Here is a 26,767-nt window from a genome sequence, read left to right as displayed (position 1 = left end):
CTTTATTTACCCTGAAAGAAGGGAAGTGAAATGTGACAACATGCCCCATAGGTGGGGCACATTGTAACATGTGATGGGGCACATTGTAACATGACCATATGACAGCTAAAAGTTTTATCTGACTTAATTAAAAAATATATACATGACAAACTAAAATATTTTGTCATTAAAAGACAATAATTATTTTTTTCATATAAAATAATAGCATTTTAGAAATTCAAATTTAAATAATTTTGTAGTTTGACAATGAACACTTTGCAAAACACAGCTATACAGCACTGATCAAAACAATACAGGCAAACAGATGAAGAAACATATTCAGACATTCAGAAAAACACTCCTCTCCCTCCACTCACAGCTCTCACAGAACACGAGATAAATAGACGAGTCAGTACAAATGCTGAACATTTCTTGAAAATTTTTCTGGATGTTCAGGTTCTTCCTCTCAGTCTTTATTCATCTTTTTTCCATAGTTTATCAACAGAAATTCATAAAAGTTAATTATGCCAGTTATATCGTAACTGTATATAATAGTATAGTTCTAATAGCGGAGCACATTGTAACGCAGTGTTACAACGAGCCCTATTTGCGCAACGGGAATATAAACCTGGTTAGTGTCTTCTGATAGTTAGTGAAGCATTAAAGAACTACCCAAACTGCTAAATAAGAGATTGGAGATTAAATTAATATCAGATTTGTCTAATTTTAAATAAACACAAAAAATATAGATGAAAAATTAGGTTAAGTAAGAAATTTTTTGCTATTGTTTAATAAATGTTCAGTGATATCTTCCGAATATTTCTGAATTTTGGCGCAATTTTTTCTTTATATATTGTCGATATGGCAACTAGTAAATACGCTAAGTTTCTTCATGCTAGCGTGTGTGGAAGTATTTAAACCATGTGTGTTACAACTAATCCCACGTTAGTTTGTGCCCTGTGCTCCCCTGTGTGTCACTTTACTCACAGCTGATTGGTCCAGTTTGGGTTTGCGATCTCTAACCCAGAATAAAACCTGCTCCAGAGCAGGTTAGCCGTGTAGCGTAAGTTACCATAGCAATGAAACCCGCTAAAAACCAATCCACCTTCATAAACCTGAATAACCAGAGTTTACTCAAACTAATCTTGAACTTACCTGGGTAGAAACCGAAACCGGCTTTGTGCAACAGGCCACTGGTTTCTCTCCAGACTTTCCTGCTTCAGAGCAGTCATAGTTAATGATATGCTAAAGCCTGCCGACACGTTGTTGTGATTGGTTACAAGGTAGTCTGTGACGTCACAAACACCCACGATTTCAAGCCGCGGGTTTTAGACTGTCTTTAGTTTACTGCAGTTTCAAACATAAAATACTCAGCAATGGTGCTGACTTATGAATGTGCACATGGTTTGTCTTAAAGCATATTAAAAACACTACATAGACATATAAACAACATTAAAAACTTGATTTTCACCACAGAGTGTCTTTAAATTATTTAAAATAATTGTTGTTCAATAAAGAAGGTTTTGAGAAAAACTGAAAAATATTTTCTGTCTTTGTTTTCATTCTCTTCAGGCTGAATAATAACAGTATTACAGCAGAAGGTTGTGCTGCTCTGACTTCAGTGTTTAATTCAAACCCTTCAAACCTGATAGAGCTGGACCTGAGTGGAAATAAACTGGGAGACTCCGGAATAAAGAAGATCTATCATCTGTTGGAAAATACACAATGCAAAATGGAAAAACTGAAGTGTGTATATTTAAATCTATATTTTTGTATATTAATATACATTTGTAAATGTCCTATTTGATTAGATTAACTTAAAGACTATATAGGCTGAAATTTCAATTTCAGTACATGCATCACTGTGTATTTTACTATATACTGTAATTGACTGTAAAGTATTATGTAGATGAGAACAAAGAATAAACACTTTTTTTTCCTCTAGACTTTCAGACTGCAGTATCACAGAAGAAGGTTATAAAGCTCTGGCTTCAGCTCTGAGATCAAACCCTTCACACCTGATAGAGCTGGATCTCACAGGAAATGATCCTGGACAATCAGGAGTGAAGGAGCTCGATGATTTACTACAGGATAAACGCTGTTCATTAAAGTTCATCAAGTAATTTAAAAAAATTTACATAGTGAAATTAACGGCTCTTCAACAATGCTGCAATGTGACATTAATAAACCATATCTTATTTTGATGAAGTGTTTCATCAAAAATGTTGTGTCATGAAGTGTTTAAATAAAACATCATATATAATATGCAAGATCAATGTAAATGCATTGTATTAACAACATTGCAGATCAATTAGGAATACATGTACCATACAAAACTTTCAAATTAAACAGTAAACACTATCTGTTCCAAAAAATGGTGTGTGTGGATCAACAGCATGTTCACAATTGTAAAATTAACTAATCTAAAATTCTCATCTACTTACTGAAGGTTTCTGAAGAGTACTGCTGCAATGGAGGCGTGCGAGTATCTTACTAAAGTTCTGGGTAAAAGTCCATTATTACTGACAGAACTGGATCTGAGTGAAGATAAATTAGGAGATCTGGATGGAGAGAAACTCTCTGCTCTTTTGATGGACTCTCATAGCAAAGTGGAGAAAATCAAGTAAGTCAATGTGATCTTCTGTTTATTCTGTATTATAAAAGACTGTCATTCACATGTGTGAGTAGATATGAAGAGTTGTTGTTAAATAACGCTGTTTCTGTGTTTAGGTTGAATAATTGTGAGCTGACAGAGAAAAGCTGTTCAGTTCTAGCTACTGTTCTCTCCTCCAAAACCATCCTGAAAGAGCTGAACCTGAACAAGAGCCATATGCTGGACTCAGGAGTCAAAGAGATCTGTAAGGGACTGAAGAAATCAATGCTGAAGATACTCAAGTGAGTGCAGTCCACCATCAGCTACACTCAACACCACAGCAATCACATGAATATGATGCATTTGATAACATTTTGTATTATTTTCAGGCTCAGTGAGTGTGATCTAACAGAGGAAAGCTGTTCAGCTCTTGCTTCAGTTCTCAGTTCAGACTCCAGCTATCTGAAGGATCTTGACCTGAGTAATAATAATCTCCAGGATTCAGTAGTGAAGCTGCTCTCTGATGGACTGACAAATAACTGTAAACTGGAGAATCTCAGGTTAGTTGACTTATATATTAATGGTCTTTTGGCCTGTTGTTTGCTTCCATATTCAGTTATCCATTTTTGTATGGAATAATATTGTTCAGGACATATATGGAGTAACTGATTATTCTGTTCTAGACTTTCAGACTGCAGTATCACAGAAGAAGGTTATAAAGCTCTGGCTTCAGCTCTGAGATCAAACCCTTCACACCTGATAGAGCTGGATCTCACAGGAAATGATCCTGGACAATCAGGAGTGAAGGAGCTCAACGATTTACTACAGGATGACTCTTTTAAATTAAGTCGCATCAGGTCATAATTGTCTTCAAATATTTAAAAATAAGACACGTATATGATATCAGCTATATGAAAGTAGAAGGGGATAAATGAGTCGGTGCAGCATTATAAAGGCGAAGAGGAATTTAAAGAATTGCAGTTCAAAGCAATTCACCAATTACACAACTGAATTTCATGGGTTTTGTGACACAAAAATAATGGAAAAAACATGATTAGTATATAAATAATCTTTGCAAATTATTGTTTTCATATTTTGCTGATTTGTATAATAGATATTTTCACAGTGAAATTGGAGGCAGTTATTATAACTATGACTTTAATACTACACTAGACCCATAAAGAAGATTAAAATATTAGATCACTTTCAAATGAAAATTACCCCAAGCTTTACTCACCCTCAAGCCATCCTAATTGTATATGACTTTCTTGTTTCTGATGAAGATAATCAGAGAAATATTAATAAATATCCTGACGCATCCAAGCTATATAATGCCAGTAATGCATTACCAAATGAGTATGAGCTGAAGAAAGTGTCTCCATCCACATCCATCCATCGTAAACATATTCCACGCGGCTCCGGGGGGTTAATAAAGGCCTTCTGAATAAAAAATCCATATTTAACAAGTTATGAAGTTAAATATCCAGCTTCCGCCAGACCGCCTTCCATATTCAAATTACGAAAAAACGGAACTGCCGTTGTGTCAGTTCCGTAAGTTGAATAGGGAAGCTGTAGGATGTACAGCGTAAGCTTTTTGAAGAATATGGAAGGCGGTCTGGCGGAAACTGGATATTTAACTTCATAACTTGTTAAATATGGATTTTTTTTTTTACACTAATGCATCGCTTCGCTTCAGAAGGCCTTTATTAACCCTCAGGAGCCACGTGGAATATGTTTATGATGGAGGGATGTGGATGGAGACACTTTCTTCAGCTCATACTCATTTGGTAACGCATTACTGCCATTTTAAAGCTCGGATGTGTCAGTATATTTATTAATATTTCTCCGATTATCTTCGTCAGAAACAAGAAAGTCATATACACCTAGGATGGCTTGAGGGTGAGTAAAGCTTGGGGTAATTTTTATTTGAAAGTGATCTAATCCTTTAAGTTGTGAATACCATAAAAATATAACAAGATTATCAAATCTAAATCCTCTTCTACTTCTTGTAGATATTTGAAATGTCCTGCTGCAGAGAAAGCGTGTGAGTATCTCACTAAAGTTCTGGGTAAAAGTCCATTATTACTGACAGAACTGGATCTGAGTGAAGATAAATTAGGAGATCTGGATTGGGAGAATCTCTCTGCTCTTTTGATGGACTCTCATAGTAAAGTGGAGAAAATCAAGTAAGTAAACTTGATTTTATATATTATAACTTCTCTGTGTTTTTTTCATTTTAAATGACTGTCAGTCACGTGTGAGCAGATATGAAGAGCTGTTGGTCTAATGTGTGTTGAATATGTGCCGAATTATAAATGTTGTTTTTGTGTTCAGGCTGAATAATTGTGGTCTAACAGAGAAAAGCTGTTCAGTTCTAGCTACTGTTCTCTCCTCCAAAACCATCCTGAAAGAGCTGAACCTGAACAACAGCCGTCTGCTGGACTCAGGAGTCAGAGAGATCTGTGAGGGACTGAAGAATGCTGTGTGTGAGCTGGAGATACTCAAGTGAGTATATTTCAACTAGACCTGGGCGATAAAATGGTATCGGTATTTATTGACAGTATGCCTTCATCAATAACGATTGAAAAAATGTTTGATATAACATTCAATATAATTTTACTTAAATGCATAAAAATGTAAATAGACATGAAGTTCGGTTGCATGAACAACCCTCAAGCATGCGCCATCCAAGGATCACAAAAATTCGTATCATATACAATGATAAAGGGTTAGTGACAAGCAAACAAGTTGCATTGCTGTGGGATTCGCTTGCTCTATCACCATGTGAAATCAGAACACATGAACACATGCTAATATGAGTTCCATGCTTGCCAGCGATGATGAAAAATATAATAAAAGTGTCGCAGTTTTTTGGTTTTAGGTCTGATCAACATTGTCTTACAGATGTTAATTTACCTCAAAATTTGCCTTAAGCACTTATCATGTTTAAAAAAGCAAATAAACACTGATGTGTCTACGGTAGCGATCAGAGTAGAGCAAATCACCTTTTGAACGTAACTTGGCACTTCAGATAATGAATATCATTTACATTGTTTCAACATTAGGTGGTGACAAGTGAATGTGCAAAAAAAAAAAAATGTTTGTCATTGAATCGTTCATTCAAAAGATTCATTCAAAAACGCTGATTCATCCAGTAATGAAACAAGTGCAGTCTTTGAGGGAATCATTGAATCATACATTCATACATGTTTTTTTAAATAAATCATAAAAAATTATTTTAACATTTTTAAATAGACTGCAGCAATTATTTGTTTAGTTGTTGTTCAGAATAATGGGAGAATCATGATCTCTGTTTGATTTAAAATAAAAAATATTTTATATATACATATATATATATATATATATATATATATATATATATATATATATATATATAGTCACTGTACTAAGAATCATGCGGCTCTAAGTTTCTTTAAAGTATTATTATGTCCTATTATGCCCTTTTACGAAGTTTTGATTTTGTTTTTGGGGTGTACTAGAATGTGTTCATGTTTGATTGTTCAAAAAATGCATTATTTTTTCACATATTTTACATTATTACAGCTCCTCTGTCCCCTCTGAGGTTGGAAAGTAGGGCTGGGAATTCAGAGGAAAGAGTTGATTCCAAAGGTTGGAATTTCGTCATCAGAAGTGTACACACATACTGTATGAGCACTGCCGGATATTTGTAACCACATATACTTGTATGTGCAGGTCACACGTGCGCATTTATTTTTTTTGCAGTAATTAGTTTATCCTCAAGGTGGCAACCGTGCCCTGGGGGCATCGATTCACAAGGTAGTCAACGAAAAACTGCATAAACAGAACAGAACGGAACACATGCAAGCTACAGCAACAATGGAGGCATACATAGACGAGAGATTGTGCGAAGAGGTTGAAGAGTACCCTCATTTGAACAACTCTAGCATGATAGAATACAAAGATGTTTAGATGTGTTGTAACTCGTGGCGAGAGATTGCTCAAAACTGTGCATGCGTCGAACGCCTGTGTACGCGTACGATTCAAATGAAGTATAGTTTCCAAGGCTGTGCATTCGACTGTGAGCATACACTAGTGTACGTGTAAAAAAAAAAAAAAAATATATATATATATATACTCAGGGCTTAATAGTGATTGGAAATCTGATTCATTTCTTTCTGATAGTTTGTGTCAATGAACCAGTTCAAAAAACTATACAGAGGTTATTTTAAGGTGAAACTGGCTTATGTTCTCTACAATTTTGAGTGTTACACGGACTTATATGAGAGAATAGATCATGATGTGATCGAGGGTCTTAATTTTCATTTGAAATAAAATGCCATTTTTTTTATCCATTTCTCTTCATCAGCCAATAATTCTGAAAGAAAAGGTGTCAAAAGCAGATAAGTGGCTGAGAGCCTACTTGCTATAGTAAAAAAAAAAACAACAACAACTTTCTGGCACATCTGATTGACAGATATTCAGCTAAATTGTGCACAAGACACTTCATGTCTTGTTCCATACATGCAATAAATGCACGTCCTTGATTAACTTTTTTTTTTTATGACTCATTTCAAGTGCAATGCAATTACAATTTAAAATCAATCAGAGCTATATAAATGTGCCTTTATATTATTAATACAGCTTCATATTATGAGAAGGCTACTTTCTACGACCTTAATACCCTGTAGTCATGGCAAGATTAGGTTCCTTCAATCTAAAAAACAAGAAGTTAAAAAGAATCAAAAACAGAAGGAGGAATCGATTCTGTTTTTTTTCTGTTTACTTTGACTTTAGACATAAGCGACTGTGTTTATTTAAACCTTGTGTGTATTTGACAGTATTAGCACAATAAGACGCAAAACATAACTTGCCATTTGGCTTTTAGTGTGCTCGCGCTTTGAGTGTGCTTGCTCAGAAAAGTGCACGTCAGAACAGCATGTGAATAAAATGTTTAACCGGCAGGGCTTAAAGGGTTAGTTCACCCAAAAATGAACAATTTGTCATTAATTACCCACCCTTATGTTGTTCCACACCCGTAAGATCTTCGTTCATCTTCGGAACACAAATTGAGATATTTTTGATAAAATCTGATAGCTCAGTGAGGCCTCCATTTACAGCAAGTTAATTTACACTTTCAATGCCCAGAAAGGTAGTAAAGACATATTTAAAATATAAACGTAATTTAAAAAATCATAAAAAAATATACAAAAAAGACATTTTTCCAAAAAAATTGTTGTAGTATAACTATCAGGACATCAGTGATGTGTGAACTAGTTGGTTGTTGTAAGGGGCCGCGAGTGAAATTAGATAAACGTAGGGGGGCGCGAGTCCTAAAAGGTTGAAAACCCCTGCTCTAGATACTCAACTAATAAAAACCAAATAAAAAAATGCATTACTTTACAACTCTACAATTACATTTTCCCTGCATTTATGATTAAATTTTAGAGTATTTCTGACCAATAATTAATTATAATTCATTAATCATTCCACACATTAATGAAGTCAGAAGTGGCTTATCTGTGTATCTGATAAAGTATTCAGCTCTAATGTGATCTGTCTTATTTTGGTATACAGAGTATTGTGTAGTAATGAAGTAATATAACTCAACATGTGAAATTAAAATAGTTTTATTTTCTGTAGACTTTCAGACTGCAGTATCACAGAAGAAGGTTATAAAGCTCTGGCTTCAGCTCTGAGATCAAACCCTTCACACCTGATAGAGCTGGATCTCACAGGAAATGATCCTGGACAATCAGGAGTGAAGGAGCTCAACAGTTTTCTACAGGATCCAAACTGTCAACTCAAGACACTGAGGTGAGTGTTCTTCAACTAATGAAATGTAATTTTTGCTGAAAAAGAATTAAACTGTCATAGTGCCGTTGCTCTTCAGATGTTCTGAGTTGGCGTCTTGGCTCGTGTCCCTTCCCCCCATCTCTCCCACTTTACTTCCTGCTGTTCTATACTTTTTATCTTAAAAAGACATTTTATTAAAGCTTTGAAATAACTAAAACCCTTTCACAACATTGTGAGCATAAAACACTATATAGCAGGTAATGTCAGCGTACTTCTACTTTGTCAAGGTTGTTACAAAGTCCTGATGCAGAAAAAGCCTGTAAATATCTGACTGAAGATCTTCACATTAAAAACCCGTTACTCCAGAGAGAGCTGAATCTAAGTGGACATGAACTAGGAGACACACGAGTGAATCAGATCGCTGCTCTACTGAAGGATAAACACTGTACAGTCAACACACTGACGTGAGTATTGTGTTCATTCACATCTGGTGACAAAAACAAAATTTTCAGTAATCATGTTGATCTACTATGTGTTGCTAAATTCTCCTACTCCTGTTCATCATTTTAGGATGCGTGATTGTGGTCTAACAGAGAAAAGCTGTTCAGCTCTTGCTACAGTCCTGAGATCAAACTCCAGTCTGAAAGAGCTTGACATCAGCAACAATAATCTGCAGGATTCAGGAGTGAAGAAACTCCAGAAGGGATTAAAAAATACAAACTGCACACTGGAGAAACTCAGGTGAGTTTAGTAAATAATTGTTTGATTTTAAAGCTGCACTATGTAACTTTTTTTGTTCAAAATTTACAAAATTTATATAATGAGCGAGTTTAACATGAATCCTTTTTCCAAACCATGTTTTTTCTTATCCTGATTCACTAGAATAAGTGTTTATATTTGGATTATTGTAGACCAGTCGGGTCACCACCACTGCGGAGTAGCACAGTACCTGCATGAATCGCCTTAGACAGAAACAGAGAGAAGTAGCTCCAGATACAATGTTCTTCTGCTAGATGCATGCAGTTCTGTTTATTAACCCCTGGAGCACCACAAGTTACATAGTGCAGCTTTAATAATAACATTTCTCTTTACTCTTTGTCCAAAGTTAAATTACTCCAGTAAACAAGTCTCTGTCAGATGATAAAATACGTTTTTCTTTTCTCTTCTCTAGACTTTCAGACTGCAGTATCACAGAAGAAGGTTATAAAGCTCTGGCTTCAGCTCTGAGATCAAACCCTTCACACCTGATAGAGCTGGATCTCACAGGAAATGATCCTGGACAATCAGGAGTGAAGGAACTCAATGATTTACTACAGGATCAGAAGTGTCAACTCAAGACACTGAGGTGAGATGTGATCAAATAAATAAATAAATAAATGATTAAACCCACAAAATATGCAGGCTTTTTTTTTTTTTTTTTTTTTACAGAAAATCATTTTACTAATTCAGTCGAATGCATAGGGCTGGGCAATATTTTTCCCATACAGTGGGTACGGAATACGTATTCAGACCCCCTTAAATTTTTCACTCTTTGTTATATTGCAGCCATTTGCTAAAATCATTTAAGTTCATTTTTTTTCCTCATTAATGTACACACAGCACCCCATATTGACAGAAAAACACAGAATTGTTGACATTTTTGCAGATTTATTAAAAAAGAAAAACTGAAATATCACATGGTCCTAAGTATTCAGACCCTTTGCTCAGTATTTAGTAGAAGCACCCTTTTGATCTAATACAGCCATGAGTCTTTTTGGGAAAGATGCAACAAGTTTTTCACACCTGGATTTGGGGATCCTCTGCCATTCCTCCTTGCAGATCCTCTCCAGTTCTGTCAGGTTGGATGGTAAACGTTGGTGGACAGCCATTTTTAGGTCTCTCCAGAGATGCTCAATTGGGTTTAAGTCAGGGCTCTGGCTGGGCCATTCAAGAACAGTCACGGAGTTGTTGTGAAGCCACTCCTTCGTTATTTTAGCTGTGTGCTTAGGGTCATTGTCTCGTTGGAAGGTAAACCTTCGGCCCAGTCTGAGGTCTTGAGCACTCTGGAGATGGTTTTCGTCCAGGATATGCCTGTACTTGGCCGCATTCATCTTTCCCTCGATTGCAACCAGTCGTCCTGTCCCTGCAGCTGAAAAACACCCCCACAGCATGATGCTGCCACCACCATGCTTCACTGTTGGGACTGTATTGGACAGGTGATGAGCAGTGCCTGGTTTTCTCCACACATACCGCTTAGGATTAAGGCCAAAAAGTTCTATCTTGGCCTTGCCTTGCCACAATTCTGTCTCTGAGCTCTTCAGGCAGTTCCTTTGACCTCATGATTCTCATTTGCTCTGACATGCACTGTGAGCTGTAAGGTCTTATATAGACAGGTGTGTGGCATTCCTAATCAAGTCCAATCAGTATAATCAAACACAGCTGGACTCAAATGAAGGTGTAGAACCATCTCAAGGATGATCAGAAGAAATGGACAGCACCTGAGTTAAATATATGAGTGTCACAGCAAAGGGTCTGAATACTTAGGACCATGTGATATTTCAGTTTTTCTTTTTTAATAAATCTGCAAAAATGTCAACAATTCTGTGTTTTTCTGTCAATATGGGTGCTGTGTGTACATTAATGAGGAAAAAAAAATGAACTTAAATGATTTTAGCAAATGGCTGCAATATAACAAAGAGTGAAAAATTTAAGGGGGTCTGAATACTTTCCGTACCCACTGTATCATTCAATATTGATATCTATTTACTTCATAGTATTAATGGGGAAGGAAATGTTCCACATGTTTGTTAGACCATCAAAAAAAAAAAAAAAGTAAATATAGTTTGCTTTATTTACAAGTAAACTCCACAAAATAAGCTACCTTTATTTTTTAATTCCACTACTCCACACAGAGACAAGCAGATCATGAAGACTTTTTAGCATTATAAATCTGATTGTATAGATGTAGGCTAAATATAAAAAAAAAAAATACTTAAATGTTTATCAAAATTATAGATTTATCATTTCCAATAAATATTGATATTGATGTGTTACTCAGCCCCGTTGATGTTTCAAAGTAAATTCAAGATAAACCATGTCACACTGTTTCCCATCAAAGTCAGATGCTTTTTTCCCTCATGTTTAGTTTTGAACTGAATTGAATCCTGCTTCATCTTCTCTTCTGCAGGTTTTTGGGTCCTGCTGCAGATGAAGCTTGTCAGTATGTGAGAAAAATTTTGGGTGAAAATCTGTTACTCCAGAGAGAGCTGAATCTGAGTGGATGTGAACTAGGAGACACACGAGTGCATCAGATCGCTGCTCTACTGAAGGATAAACACTGTAAACTCAACACACTGATGTGAGTTGTATCATTATAACACCTTTTAATACTTGTGAACTTGCTGCTGGGTTTGTTTTGTGTATCTTTTACTGGAAAGTGCTGACTGAATAATCATTGGATGCTTTTGTAATGTCATCATCCTCAAGTAAATATTTGTCTTTTTATGCAGTCTGAATAACAGTGATATCACAGCAGAAGATTGTTGTGTTCTGACTGAAGCTTTAAATACAAACCCGTCAAATCTGACAGAGCTGAATCTGAGTGGGACTAAACTCAGAGACTCAGGAATGAAGATCTTCTTGACTCTGTTTGAGAATGAACAGTGTAGACTGGAAAAGCTGAAGTAAGTATTTTAGTCAATGTGTTAAAGGCCAACTGCTGCAAGAAAACTGATATTATTTATCTTTTTCATTATTAAAGCTTTCTTTTCTCTTCTACAGGTTTAACTGCATCAGTATTACAGCAGAAGGTTGTGCTGCTCTGACTAAAGCTTTTAATTCAAACCTGATAGAGCTGGATCTGAGTGGAAATAAACTAGGAAACTCTGGAGTAACTCAAATCTCCACTCTACTGGGAAATTCAGAGTGTGCACTGCAGATACTCAGGTTTGAATTTGCTTAATCTAAACATGAATCAGAATCAAGGATTCATTATTACCCCCCACTCTAACCATAATTATTATTAATAAATGAACACTCTGTACGCCTCAGGGAGAGCCCTACCAAAAAATTAATCTGGATCATAGACCTCTATATAAACTGAATCAATAATAAATTGTAAATGTGTTTGTCATTCTGCAATAAATATTTTTTGGATTTCTAGACATCTTTAAGTCGTAAAGTAAGCAGGATATTTTAAAATTTAGCAAATGGCTTCAGCAGACATGTATTGTGATACTAAGCAGGACAGTAAGGCTCAAGCAGTCAGTTTTGTAATTATTAATATGCATATCATGAAGAGATGGTCGGTTAGTTAGTAATGTCACTTACATTAGTGAAAATGACTCTTGTATTCATTTCTCCTGTTGACAAAACTTTTGGGGTGCTGGGAATCATAAATATACTATTGGCCTAATCCTATCGAATTGTGGCAGTGTGATATAGCAAGCTCAGAAGCCGGAGTAAGACCATATCTGTTTCTCTGTTTCCCAATAAAACATCGTCTTATTTTCCATAGACAGCTTTTCTTGGTATTACAACAAATTTGAGGTAAGGTTGCTGCCAGTGATGTAATTCTTTTAAACTCACTTAACATTATATAGTTGCTACAGTAGCGTTAACTTGCCAAATCAAGTTACTTTGTCAGTTAATAAGAAAACCAAACAAGTTTGTCATGAAACATTATTCCTAACGCTACCCCATCACATTTTTCCCTACATGTTGGTTAGCACGTAAACTAACATCAGTGAATTACAACCTCAGTTCAGAATGAATCAGAATATTTTTGCTGAGTTTAAGGCTACTTTATATTTATATCTGATTTTAACATCTGCCAATGTCGGTAAAGAAAATTAAAACCAACATGTAATGAAACAAATACCCACTGTGTTAAACCAATACCAGTATATGAGTGTTAAGTGTCAACATGATCAGTGTTGTTTGCTAATGTTAATTTAGATATGTAAAGTAGTGAAGAATTTTTTTCTTTAGTTTTGTTTCAAAGTTATGAAACAAAAGTTAGGTGTTTAATTGTTAACAGTTAGTGTTCGTACAAATTAATAATATATACAACCTTGCTTCGTTCCAGAATTAATCAGCCTTTTTTTAATGAATGATCTATTAACTTCTTCTTAAAAACAGTCTCTTGCTGCAACCTACTGGTGGAACTATGTAACCTGCACTGAAATTGTTGATAAATGAAACATTAAAATATAAAAGATAATTTACTGAACAATAATTGCCATTATAAACTTTGTATTTAATATGTATTATTAAATAAGTTGTAAGTTGTGTTTTGGATATCTTATGTCTGTAATGTGAGTAAAAAAAAAATCCTTTAAAAATAAACAATATGTTTAGTACAAATAAGTCATTAGATTACAATATAATTACTTTGTAATTAGTTACTTTGAAATGTTTTACATTTAACAAATGAAATCCTTTGTTTTCTTCTGTTATGACATCTTTTAATAAGAATTGTAAAAGAAGTATGTCCTATTTGCACTTCTGTGCACTGAAAGTTCAAAGGCTTAACATTTCCATTCTTGTTAGAGTGCACCAGAATGCATCATTTACATGTTTAAAGTAAGTAAATATTACAGTTTTTAGACTATTTGTCTCTTTTTGTCTTCTTCTAGACTTTCAGACTGCAGTATCACAGAAGAAGGTTATAAAGCTCTAGCTTCAGCTCTGAGATCAAACCCTTCACACCTGATAGAGCTGGATCTCACAGGAAATGATCCTGGGCAATCAGGGGTGAAGGAGCTCAATGATTTACTACAGGATCAGAAGTGTCAGCTCAAGACACTGAGGTGAGACATGATCAAATAATACAAAATAAATGATATGCAGGCAATTTATTTATATAAACATTATTTCACTAATATAAAATGATCCATTTCACACACATAGTCATATGCTATTTTTCCTTAGATCAAGTTTAAGAATTTATTTTAATCCCGCTTCATCTTCTCATCTGCAGGTTTTTGGGTCCTGATGCAGATAAAACATGTGAGTTTGTGAGAGGAATTGTGGGTGAAAACCCAGTACTTCTGAAAGAGCTGAATCTGAGTGATAATGAACTAGGAGACAGACAAGTGAATCAGATCGCTGCTCTACTGAAGGATAAACACTGTACAGTCAACACACTGATGTGAGTATTTCACATGGTTTTATAATTTACAAAAAAATTGATATTATATTTTTAAAGTCTAATTGTCCTTTAAATTTTTTGAGGATTGAGATTATTTGATCTATCATATAAATTATCCTTCTTTTCCTGTATTGTGAATTGTCGCTGAAATAAATTAAAGAATGTTTCCTGTCTTTGTTTTCTTTCTCTTCAGGCTGAATAATAACAGTATTACAGCAGAAGGTTGTGCTGCTCTGACTTCAGCATTTAATTCGAACCCTTCAAACCTGATAGAGCTGGACCTGAGTGCAAATAAACTAGGAAACTCTGGAATAGAGAAGATTTGTCATCTGATGAAAAATACACAATGCAGATTAGAGAAACTGAAGTGTGTATTTTCATTTGTGTACTTTTCTGCATGTTTATGTATATTTATTAAGGTTTATTTAATAAGATTAACTGAAAAAAGACAAAATTACTTTTTAAATGTACAATATGACTGAGGCTAATATTCTGCCTAACATCTATTTTGTGTTTAGTGATTTCATTTTTGGTAAACTATTAATTTTAATAAGATTAGGTTTTTAAAGTTATTAATTTTAATAAGGTTTTGGTTAATGCATATATTGTATTTATATCTAGGGGAGATTTTGCCAATATTAAAAAAAAAAACCATCATATTGGCATACGTTTTTGCACACTCTCTGGCAATAATTTGTTCATAAATTGTCTAATTTGTCAGAAGCCATTCATAAATCCCATTAGTGATACAATAATCTGTCTCCACAAAGAATAACATCAACTGTTTTTTCTTTTCTTTTTTTTTGTAGACTTTCAGACTGCAGTATCACTGAAGAAGGTTATAAAGCTCTGGCTTCAGTTCTGAGATCAAACCCTTCACACCTGAAAGAGCTGGATCTCACAGGAAATGATCCTGGACAATCAGGAGTGAAGCAGCTCAGTGATTTACTACAGGGTGACTCCTGTAAATTAACCATCAGGTGATTAAAACCTTTAAATATTTAATAAAATTGTACTTTTAAAATAACCTGAAGCCATGCTGCAACGAAACAATAATCAGTTGATTTTCATGTCTTGTATTGATCCATTGTTTATTAATCACTTCACTTAATATGGATTATGTGAAGATTAAAATGGGCAAGATTATACATTTGTTTTCATAAGCAATAAAGTTGTTGTATAAACAGCACATTAACAGCACTATCAGTTACTATAATTATGCTGTGTTGATAAAAACGGTACAAACGTTATATTTCCTTAAACAGTAAAACTTGCATATTTTGTCAATAAATTAAGCAATTTATTTCCACAAATGCAATAAACATTAAAACATCACATAATATCCAGTAAACATTACAGTTCAGTAGGGATATCTCCAATTTTAGTATTTCTAGTTAATTTTTCACACACCAAAAAAATGGATTGTTTACATTTACTAATATCAAGTTCTCTTCCATCAATACAAACTGAAAAATATATTTGATATCTATAAACAATTATTCATTGAAGAAAACATTCTATATATGTTCTTATTTGCTTGTCTCACACACACACACACACACACACACACACACACACACACACACACACACACACACTCTTTGCAGCCTTATGTCAGCATTAGTTTATGGTTATAAATGCTTTAGAAACAAGTACTAAACTCTAGGAACAACTGAAAACCAAATGGAACATCACACTAGAGTTGGGAATCATTTGAATTTTAGAAATTCCAATCCCGATTTTTATCGATTCCTAGTTTCGATTCCAATAAGGTAAAAAAAAAATAAAATAAAATAAAAATTTACATCATTCACATCATCTTTTTCCAAAACGTTTCGTTGCAGCCGAATACCATGAACAAAAATCTAAAGGCTAAAGAACTTATAAAAGGAACTTTTGCCTATGGTTTTAACAGAAATACCACAGCAAAAACAACTAGCCTAACTAATTTAAATTTCAAGCATTATTAAAGACAAGAAACACTCAGCAATTAAATGAGAACAAATAAACACATTAGCAATAACACAAATAAATACAACTAAAAGATACAAATGTTTAAGATTTTCAGATATTCAGGTACAGAAACTGTAATCAAATGTAAGATATGCATTACAAATTCAGTTACAAAAGTTATTCAGTCAGCTTGAATGGTTTAAATTCACATTACAATCCACAGAAAGGAATTGATAAGAAGAATTTTAATTTTCTTACTCTATTGATTTTCGATTCACAACCCTACATCACACTCATACACTAACTATGGAAACATACAATTGGGAATGATCTATATTTTTTTCTATATTTGATTTAGTCCACTCATACCCATAAGCAGGATGGGAGCAGCAAAAGGTATACAATTCTAACAAGATTATCTAATCTAAAATTGTTGTCGTCTTGCTGTAGGTTTTTGAAAAGTCCTGCTGCACAGGAAGCATGTGAGTGTCTCACTAAAGTTCTGGTTAAAAGTCCATTATTACTGACAGAACTGGATCTGAGTGAAGATAAATTAGGAGATCTGGATGGAGAGAAACTCTCTGCTCTTTTGATGGACTCTCATAGCAAAGTGGAGAAAATCAAGTGAGTCAACATGATTTTATACATTATAACTTCTCTGTTTACTCATTATAAAAGACTGTCAGTCACAAGTGTCAGCAGATATGAAGAGCTGTTGATCTGATGTGTGTTAAATATGTGTTGAATAATAAATAATGCTGTTTTGTGTTTAGGCTGAATAATTGTGAGCAGACAGAGAAAAGCTGTTCAGTTCTAGCTACTGTTCTCTCCTCCAAAACCATCCTGAAAGAGCTGAACCTGAACAACAGCCGTCTGCTGGACTCAGGAGTCAGAGAGATCTGTGAGGGACTGAAGAATCCTGTGTGTGAGCTGGAGATACTCAAGTGAGTACAGTTCACCATAAACTGCTGTTCATTCAGACTGACATGAATTTTTTTCTCTTTACTGGAGAGGTGTTATTTTTTTCATTGCACTATAAAGAAAACTGGTCAACCAGTAAGATTCACACTTTGTTAACATGCACACAGCTATTGCCGTTATATATAACACACTGCCTTGGAGGCTCACTGACTCTTTTGCTAAGTGACATTGAATAGCAGGGGAGGAATCTGGAACAGGGTTTGGAGATTGATATTGAGTATCTCTGGTTTTGTTTGATAAATGCCATTCAATAAAAAAATATGAATAGGGTTGGTTAAATAGGATGAACTGTTTGAAAACATGTAAATACTCTTTTTCACAGCCTAGTTGGAGATTTTGCACATGAGTGGTTGTATGGGACCCCATACATGACATGCTGAAAAAAATAAAATAAATAAATGTTGTAATAATTCGTTCACAAAATGTGCTTTCAAGCGCAGAGATAAGGTGTATTTTAGTCTTGTTCTATGTTTCAAGTTCATTTGTTTCTTTAAGCTTCAAAATATGTGGAAGCCTTAACTGATGCAGAACTTAGAGGCTGTCACGCGTGGCTGTGTAAATAGCTTGCCTGTCTTTAATACAATTATCCACAGAATAAAGATGAGAATCACAGGTAAAACACATCCACTTAACCAAGACAAGACCAGTCAAAGAACTGAACCAAACAGGGAGTATAAATTCACAGAAGAACTAAGGGGCTGTTTACATGACACAATTTTCAACTGAAAACGAAAAACTTTTTATGTATTTTGACTGTTCATTTAAACAACAATGGTGTTTTGAAGGCCTGAAAATGCAAGCTTTTATAAACTGCTTTCAAAGTGCAAGGTTTTAAAAACGATGCCTTTACAGTCTCCATGTAAACAACAAAAGCACAAATTTTTGAAAATGGTGCCATCATGCACACGCATACTATGTGTTCATGCATGTGTATTATGTTTTCGTGGGTTGTTTCTTGGCAAAGTGACATCGCCAACTACTGGCCTGGCAGCATAATACAGCCTTTTTAGTTGTTTTCGCAGATTCTTGTGAATGGGGAACATTTTGACAACTTTGTCGTCTGATTTTAGTACATCGTTGCCATGTAAACATACCCTAAGTGGACAACCAGTGAACAGTGTCATTAATCAAGAGAACAAACTGAGGAAAAGACTTGAAAGTGGGGGGGGAATCAAATTATGAAATAAATGTTTTTCTCCAAAACACATTGGCCACAATTATTGGCACCCCTAGAATTTTTGAGTAAAATATCTCTGAAGTATTCCCATTCATATTTACATCTTTTTTAGCACACCAGGGTGATCATGAACATGAAATTGTCCAGCCATGACTTCCTGTTCCAATTTCCCCCCTACTTTCAATTCTTTTCCTTCAATGAAATGTTAGATTTTTGCTAATTTTATGAATTAAAGATCAAAAGGATAAACAATGCAGATTTATTTATCTATATTATTTATACATTTATTTATTTAATATCTTTGATCATATTTATCAAGGGTAGCAACAATTTTGTACACGTCTGTAAGTTTAATTTGCAACGTTTGATGGAGACTTCCTTGCAACCCGCCAAAATAAAAGCTTGCTTATTTAGGTTTGAAAATGTTGAAAATTCATATAAAAAATAAAGAAAATGTAAATATTTGTATAAAATAATTATTTTTTTTATTTAATACTGATTTTCTTTTTTTGTTTTAAAATATAATAGTATTATCACACTATTTATTATTTTGTTCATTATTTTATTAAAAAAACTAACTAAATAAAGTGCAATAATGCTATTATTAATTATTTAACTTTTTATAGTTATATTTAATAGGTCACACTATGTGCAGTGTGAGCACCAAACCGAATTACCAGGTGCTCTCATGAGAACCAGACTGAAAAACTTATGTGCACCCCTGTTTATAAAGCACATATTAATGCCTTATTCTGTATGACCATATTCTATATCCCTTAATCCTCCCACATGTCTAAACTTAACAATTACCTTGCTAACTATTAATAAGCAGTAATTAGGGGTTTATTGAGGCAAAGGCAAAGTCATAGTTCATAGTTAATAGTGAGAATTGGACCCTAAACTAAAGTGTGACCATTTTTTCTATTTCACCAAACTCGTATCGAACCGTGACCCCAAAACTGAGGTACTTACTGAACCATGACTTCTGTGTACTGTTACACCCCTAATAAATCGTTATTTTAATTTGGGGTTGGGCTTTTTCCATTTTTATTTTTTCCATTGTTGCAGACTTTTTTTAAAGGAACATTTTTCTTGATGTGAAAACTAAATAATATATGTATAGGCTAACTATAACAATCTAAGTTTAAGATCAAGCTAACTCAAACCACCCATATGTAACAATAATCTGATAATTAAAGTGTAGCGTTATTTAGTCATATTTATTGATATTACAGTGATGAATTAATCTCAAATGCAATATTAATTTAAATTTGTGTTTTTATTTTCTGTAGACTTTCAGACTGCAGTATCACAGAAGAAGGTTATAAAGCTCTGGCTTCAGCTCTGAGATCAAACCCTTCACACCTGATAGAGCTGGATCTCACAGGAAATGATCCTGGACAATCAGGAGTGAAGGAGCTTGATGATTTACTACAGGATCCAAACTTTCAGCTCAAGACACTGAGGTGAGTGTTCTTCAAATAATAATGTTCAACAGTCCTAAAACCATTTTAGGTGGATGAGAATTAAACTGTCAGTAAACAATTAGAATTGAAATGACTGAAGCCCTTTCACAACATTGTGAGCATAAATCACTGTATAGCAGGTAATGTCAGGGTACTTCCACTTTGTCCAGGTTGTTACAAAGTCCTGATGCAGATGAAGCCTGTAAATATCTGACTGAAGATCTTCACATTAAAAACCTGTTACTCCTGAAAGAGCTGAATCTAAGTGGACATGAACTAGGAGACACACGAGTGAATCAGATCGCTGCTCTACTGAAGGATAAACACTGTAAACTCAACACACTGATGTGAGTATTGTGTTCATTAATAGTAGATTTAAAGCATCTTAAAGACATCTGGTGACAAAAACAACATTTTCAGTAATCATGTTGGCGTCAAGTATTTTGTGTTTCTAAATTCTCCCTCTCCTGATCATCATTTTAGGCTGTGTAATTGTGGTCTAACAGAGGAAAACTGTTCAGCTCTCGCTACAGTCCTGACATCAAACTCCAGTCTGAAAGAGCTTGACATCAGCAACAATAATCTGCAGGATTCAGGAGTGAAGAAACTCCAGAACGGATTTGAAAATACAAACTGCACACTGGAGAAACTCAGGTGAGTTCAATCAACTATTGTTTGATTTAATAACATTTCTTTTGTTCAAAGTTAAAGAGGTTGTGAACTGAAAAAATAAATTTTTTCTTGATCTTTTGACATACAAGGTGTCAATGTACTATAAAAATATCCTGTAAATTTCAGAACTCAAAACTTCCTCATCAGTCTAATGTTAATTTTGTTAATGAAATCTATGAAGAAAATGTGACAATCTGAGGAAGAAGGACTCAAAAGCAGAAGAATGCTTAATTTCAATTTATTGAAATAATAATTAAAGACCGTTGAAGCTGCCGAAGAAAATAGTCAGGCAGGCAGGGTTCAGAGTCCAGGGCGAATTGTGAGGTGGGAATCAATGTCAGACAAGCAGGATAGTCAGGCGAGGAGCAAACAGAACCAACAGGGACATCCAACTCATGATCAGAAACAGGCAGGTGTTCACAGCAGAAAGCAGTCCAGTGAGGCAAACGGTAACCCAGGAAAATCCAAACTCCAGCACCAGTAACAGTCCAAATGGTCAGTAGCACGAGAGCTATCCAAGACCAGTGAATTCTGGAGAGGAACAGGAAACCGCAACACAACTGGGCAGAGAAAAAACGAGTGAGATAAAAAAGAAACAAACCAAATAATATGACAAAACTAGACAAGAAAAAACAGGCAGATGAACAGCAAAACAGCACAGAACACACTGGCAGAGAACAAAGGAAAAGGAAGGATAGATCTAGCAGAGAAATCAAGCAATAAAGGGAGACAGGTGAGTGCAAACGAACAGATGCGCCGATTGTGAAACACAAACAGCTGTGCATAAATGCACATGGAAAAGATAGAAACAAACAGAGAAAAAGTAGAAAACAGAAGGAAGATCAAACCCGAGTCCTGACAGAAAAATGTTCGTCAATTAAGGTTTTATTCCCTTGACTAAGACAAGATGACGAGACGATAAGACCATTAAACGATAACTGTAACTATATCAACATGAAATATTGTTGACGAAAAAAGACAAGACTAAAATGTAGTTAAAAGAACGAAAACTTTAACAAAAAAAAAAAGAGGAGCCAAAACAGGAGGAGTTCAGTGATCTCCATTTGAGGTATTCTGCTTAAATGAAAGTGTCATTCAGCCAGTCTGTGTTCTGTCATGGATCTCGACTGTATTGTTTGCAGTTGTAGTTGCTGATTGTACTTATGCAACCTCTGTGTGGCAATATGTACAGTCTTTTTTTTTTTTTTTTGCCATTGTTTTAATAGAGAAACATTAATGCAACTTGGAATTATTGGAATTACTATTAGGAATTTCTCTGTTATAATATTTGAGAGTAGGTTTTTGTTTTACCAGTTTTCATAATGTAGACAGGGCAAAAGTATATCTAAAGTCTTTGGTGTTTATTTAGCTTAGGCTGTAATTGATAGTCTTTAATAAATCTGTACACTATGAGGTCAAAATAAACCATGCATATGAATCGATATTCTGTTGATTTGTGCTTACTGGTGAAAGAGCAACTTCTGATGAAATGTAAAAATAAATTTTTAATTAATTAAATCAATTAAAATTGAGCAAAATAATATTGTTTTTTATTATTATTTTAACCTTTATACAGTCATATTAACAGTATGATGAAAATATGTAAGTTTCCATTGACTAAAATGAGACTAAAATGCTCAGACTTGACCAAACAAAAACAGGACAAGGTTGACTAAATATGATAAAAACTAAAAGTTACATTTGACTAAGACTAAAATTAAATTAAAAAATATCTGATAAAATTAACACTACATCAGTCCAAAAACAGCTTTTATTGAAACCAAGCTCAGAAAAGGACTCATTTTAGATTTTGTCACATTACATAGTAGTGCAACAAAAAAAAAACACCTCTGCAGAAGATCAGTGCCTACCTATACATTATTGCCTCTTTAGCCTTGCCCACCGATTTTGTGCATGTCATGTAGTAGTAAATACAAGAGTGAAGCAAATACAGGATGACTCCAGCAACAAAACTATAGAGACAACTCTGAGGATTACAAGACGTTTTGAAGTACCAAATTGTGGAAAGACAGTCTTTGCATTGCCTTCCTCCTGACATTAAAAAAGCGTGGATAGACTTTATTTTTAATGAAGATCCAATGAGATTGTGTTAGCAAGACACTGCTTGTTTGTTAGCTTAATTTTACTTCGGGTTAGTTTTAAACAACACACAGTTCGATGCAGGCTTTTTGGAGAGACTGAAAATAAAATATTATTGCAGTGCCGACTATATTGGATCCGAGTGTAATGTTGCAACCTACAAGTGTGATTAACAATGTTTGTGTCACTATTGCTTTGTCTGTTACAGAAGGTTTGATATGTACTGAGTATTTTTGTAGTGCTGCAGTCAACATGCACAGTCAAACATTATACAATTTAAAAAACGCAGCTTATGACCCCCTTAAAATGATACTGTAGTAAAGTCTTTTTTTTTGCAGTGATATTTATTGTAAAATACATTTTATTTGAATTTTCAAATTTATTTTCTGTAGACTGTCAGACTGCAGTATCAGTGAAGAAGGTTATAAAGCTCTGGCTTCAGCTCTAGGATCAAACCCTTCACACCTGATAGAGCTGGATCTCACAGGAAATGATCCTGGACAATCAGGAGTGAAGGAGCTTGATGATTTACTACAGGATCCAAACTGTAAACTCAAGACACTGAGGTGAGACATGATCTAATAATACAAAATAAATGATATGCGGGCCATTTATTTATATAAACAATATTTCACTAATACAAAATGAACCATTTCACACACATATGGCACTTTTCCACTGCATGGGGGACGGCTCGGTACGGAACGGTACAGCTCGCTTAAATATTACCACTTCGGTGAAGGTTTCAAACAAGCCGAACCGACATGAAATGTGACATGTAAACACTGCAGATCACTGATTGGTCAGAGAGAATCGTCACTACCAGCGTCATTTGATTTGAAACACAAGACACCAAACCCGCTAGATTTCAATAGTCAGTAACAGCCACCGCAGTATCATTTGTTCGCACTACTTTTTTAAAATGACTTGAAATGGCTGTATCGTGGTCTTTAGACGAGGTGACTCATTGGTAGCTGAGGACCGGATCCACAGCAGTAAAGGCGGTGCAACTATAATGATCAGTCTATAATCCCACCCGCTTTGAAGCGGTACTAAACCGCAGTGGAAAAGCAAACCGAAAGTAAGCGAGCTGAACTGAACCGAGCCAAGCCGAGCCAAGTCATTCCACACAGTGGAAAAGCGCCAATAGTCATATGTTATTTGTCCTTAGATCAAATTTAAGAATTTATTTGAATCCTTCTTATCTGCAGGTTTTTGGGTCCTGAAGCAGACAAAGCCTGTCAGTATATAAGAGGAATTGTGGGTGAAAACCCGTTACTCCTGAGAGCGCTGAATCTGAGTGAACGTAAACTAAGAGACACACGAGTGAATCAGATCGCTGCTCTACTGAAGGATAAACACTGTACAGTCAACACACTGATGTGAGTATTTCACAGGGTTTTATAATTTACAAAAAAAATTTATATTACATTTTTAAAGTCTAAAAAAACACTGTCATTGCCCTTTAAATTTTTTGAGGATTGAGATTAGTTGATCTATCATATAAATGTATCCTTCTTTTCCTGTATTGTGAATTGTGGCTGAAATAAATTAAAGATTGTTTCCTGTCTTTGTTTTCATTCTCTTCAGGCTGAATAATAACAGTATTACAGCAGAAGGTTGTGTTGCTCTGACTTCAGCATTTAATTCAAACCCTTCAAACCTGAAAGAGCTGGATCTGAGTGGAAATAAACTCAGAAATTTAGGAATAAAGAAGATCTGTCATCTGTTGGAAAATATACAATGCAGATTAGAGAAACTGAAGTGTGTATTTTCATTTGTGTACTTTTCTGCATGTTTATGTACATTTATTAAGGTTTATTTAATAAGATTTTAAAATTTAAAATTTAATAGGCTAATATTCTGCCTAACATCTCTTTTGTGTTTAGTGATTTCGTTTTTGGTGAACTATTAATTTAATAAGATTAGGTTTTTGAAGTTATTTATTTTAATAAGGTTTTGGTTAATGCATATGTTGTGTTTATATCTAAAGGAGATTTTGCCAATATTAAAAAAAAATAAATAAATATTGGCATATGTTTTTGCACACTCTCTGGCAATAATTTGTTCATAATTTGTCTAATTTGTCAGATACCATTCATAAATCCCATTAGTGATACAATAATCTGTCTCCACAAAGAATAACATTTTTTCTTTATTTTTTTTTTTTTAATTTTTCTAGACTTTCAGACTGCAGTATCAGTAAAGAAGGTTATAAAGCTCTGGCTTCAGCTCTGAGATCAAACCCTTCACACCTGATAGAGCTGGATCTCACAGGAAATGATCCTGGACAATCAGGAGTGAAGGAGCTTCATGATTTACTGCATGATGAACACTGTAAATTAACCATCAGGTGAACCTTTAAATATTTAATAAAATTGTACTTTTAAAATAACCTGAAGCCATGCTGCAACAAAACAATAATCAGTTGATTTTCATGTCTTGTATTGATCCATTGTTTATTAATCACTTCACATAATATGGAAGATTAAAATTGGCAAAATTATACATTTGTTTTCATAAGCAATAAAGTTGTTGTATAAACAGCACATTAACAGCACTATCAGTTACTATAATTATGCTGTGTTGATAAAAATGGTACAAATGTTATATTTCCTTAAACAGTAAAACTTGCATACTAGTTAATTTTTCACACACCAAAAAAAAATGGATTGTTTACATTTACTAATATCAAGTTCTCTTCCATCAATACAAACTGAAAAATATATTTGATATCTATAAACAATTATTCATTGAAGAAAACATTCTATATATGTTCTTATTTGCCTGTCACACACACACACACACACACACACACACACACACACACACACACACACACACACACACACACACACACAAACTCTTTGCAGACTTATGTCAGCATTAGTTTATGGTTATAAAGCTAAAACTTAAAAGGAATGCTTTAGAAACAAATACCAAACTCTAGGAACAACTGAAAACCGAATGGAACATCACACTAGAGTTGGGAATCAGAATTTTAGAAATTCCAGTTCCGATTTTTATCGATTCCTAGTTTCGATTCCAATAAGGTAAAAAAAAAATAAAAATAAAAATTGACATCATTCACGTCATCAATACCATGAACAAAAATCTAAAGGCAAAAATTAACAAAAATACCACAGCAAAAACAACTAGCCTAACTAATTTAAATTTCAAGCATTATTAAAGACAAGAAACACTCAGCAATTAAATGAGAACAAATAAACACATTAGCAATAACACAAATTAATACAACTAAAAGATACAAATGTTTAAGATTTTCAGATATTCAGGTACAGAAACTGTAATCAAATGTAAGATATGCATTACAAATTCAGTTACAAAAGTTATTCAGTCAGCTTGAATGGTTTAAAGTCACATTACAATCCACAGAAAGGAATTGATAAGAAGAATTTTAATTTTCTTACTCTATTGATTTTCGATTCACAACCCTACATCACACTCATACACTAACTATGGAAACATACAAGTGGGAATGATCTATATTTTTTTCTATATTTGATTTAGTCCACTCATACCCATAAGCAGGATGGGAGCAGCAAAAGGTATACAATTATTACAAGATTATCTAATCTAAAATTGTTGTCGTCTTGCTGTAGGTTTTTGAAAAGTCCTGCTGCACTGGAAGCGTGTGAGTATCTCACTAAAGTTCTGGTTAAAAGTCCATTATTACTGACAGAACTGGATCTGAGTGAAGATAAATTAGGAGATCTGGATGGAGAGAAACTCTCTGCTCTTTTGATGGACTCTCATAGCAAAGTGGAGAAAATCAAGTGAGTCAATATGATTTTATACATTATAACTTCTCTGTTTACTCATTATAAAAGACTGTCAGTCACACGTGTCAGCAGATATGAAGAGCTGTTGATCTGATGTGTGTTAAATATGTGTTGAATAATAAATAATGCTGTTTTGTG

General features: G+C 34.3%; 1 protein-coding gene across 1 annotated transcript in view; it reads left to right on the top strand.

Moving 5' to 3' along the window:
* LOC127500238 (uncharacterized) overlaps positions 1-26,767 on the top strand; it is a 298,033-nt gene that overhangs the window by 122,881 nt on the left and 148,385 nt on the right. Inside the window, exons 64-92 of the mRNA XM_051871231.1 lie at positions 1,552-1,725; positions 1,925-2,098; positions 2,429-2,602; positions 2,710-2,874; positions 2,962-3,132; positions 3,256-3,429; positions 4,585-4,758; positions 4,907-5,077; positions 8,195-8,368; positions 8,635-8,811; positions 8,918-9,088; positions 9,519-9,692; positions 11,514-11,684; positions 11,836-12,009; positions 12,107-12,271; positions 13,963-14,136; positions 14,307-14,477; positions 14,671-14,844; positions 15,287-15,457; positions 16,881-17,054; positions 17,204-17,374; positions 19,881-20,054; positions 20,225-20,401; positions 20,538-20,708; positions 23,219-23,392; positions 24,038-24,208; positions 24,417-24,590; positions 25,009-25,179; positions 26,450-26,623. Of these exons, the coding sequence (XP_051727191.1) occupies positions 1,552-1,725; positions 1,925-2,098; positions 2,429-2,602; positions 2,710-2,874; positions 2,962-3,132; positions 3,256-3,429; positions 4,585-4,758; positions 4,907-5,077; positions 8,195-8,368; positions 8,635-8,811; positions 8,918-9,088; positions 9,519-9,692; positions 11,514-11,684; positions 11,836-12,009; positions 12,107-12,271; positions 13,963-14,136; positions 14,307-14,477; positions 14,671-14,844; positions 15,287-15,457; positions 16,881-17,054; positions 17,204-17,374; positions 19,881-20,054; positions 20,225-20,401; positions 20,538-20,708; positions 23,219-23,392; positions 24,038-24,208; positions 24,417-24,590; positions 25,009-25,179; positions 26,450-26,623 (5,004 nt within the window). The remainder of the gene's footprint in view (positions 1-1,551; positions 1,726-1,924; positions 2,099-2,428; positions 2,603-2,709; positions 2,875-2,961; positions 3,133-3,255; positions 3,430-4,584; positions 4,759-4,906; positions 5,078-8,194; positions 8,369-8,634; positions 8,812-8,917; positions 9,089-9,518; positions 9,693-11,513; positions 11,685-11,835; positions 12,010-12,106; positions 12,272-13,962; positions 14,137-14,306; positions 14,478-14,670; positions 14,845-15,286; positions 15,458-16,880; positions 17,055-17,203; positions 17,375-19,880; positions 20,055-20,224; positions 20,402-20,537; positions 20,709-23,218; positions 23,393-24,037; positions 24,209-24,416; positions 24,591-25,008; positions 25,180-26,449; positions 26,624-26,767) is intronic.

This window comes from Ctenopharyngodon idella, chromosome 18, assembly GCF_019924925.1.
Source record: "Ctenopharyngodon idella isolate HZGC_01 chromosome 18, HZGC01, whole genome shotgun sequence".
Lineage (NCBI taxonomy): Eukaryota > Metazoa > Chordata > Actinopteri > Cypriniformes > Xenocyprididae > Ctenopharyngodon > Ctenopharyngodon idella.
The sequence above is the reverse complement of the archived record's forward strand: the minus strand, read 5'-3'. Positions and strand labels throughout refer to the sequence as shown.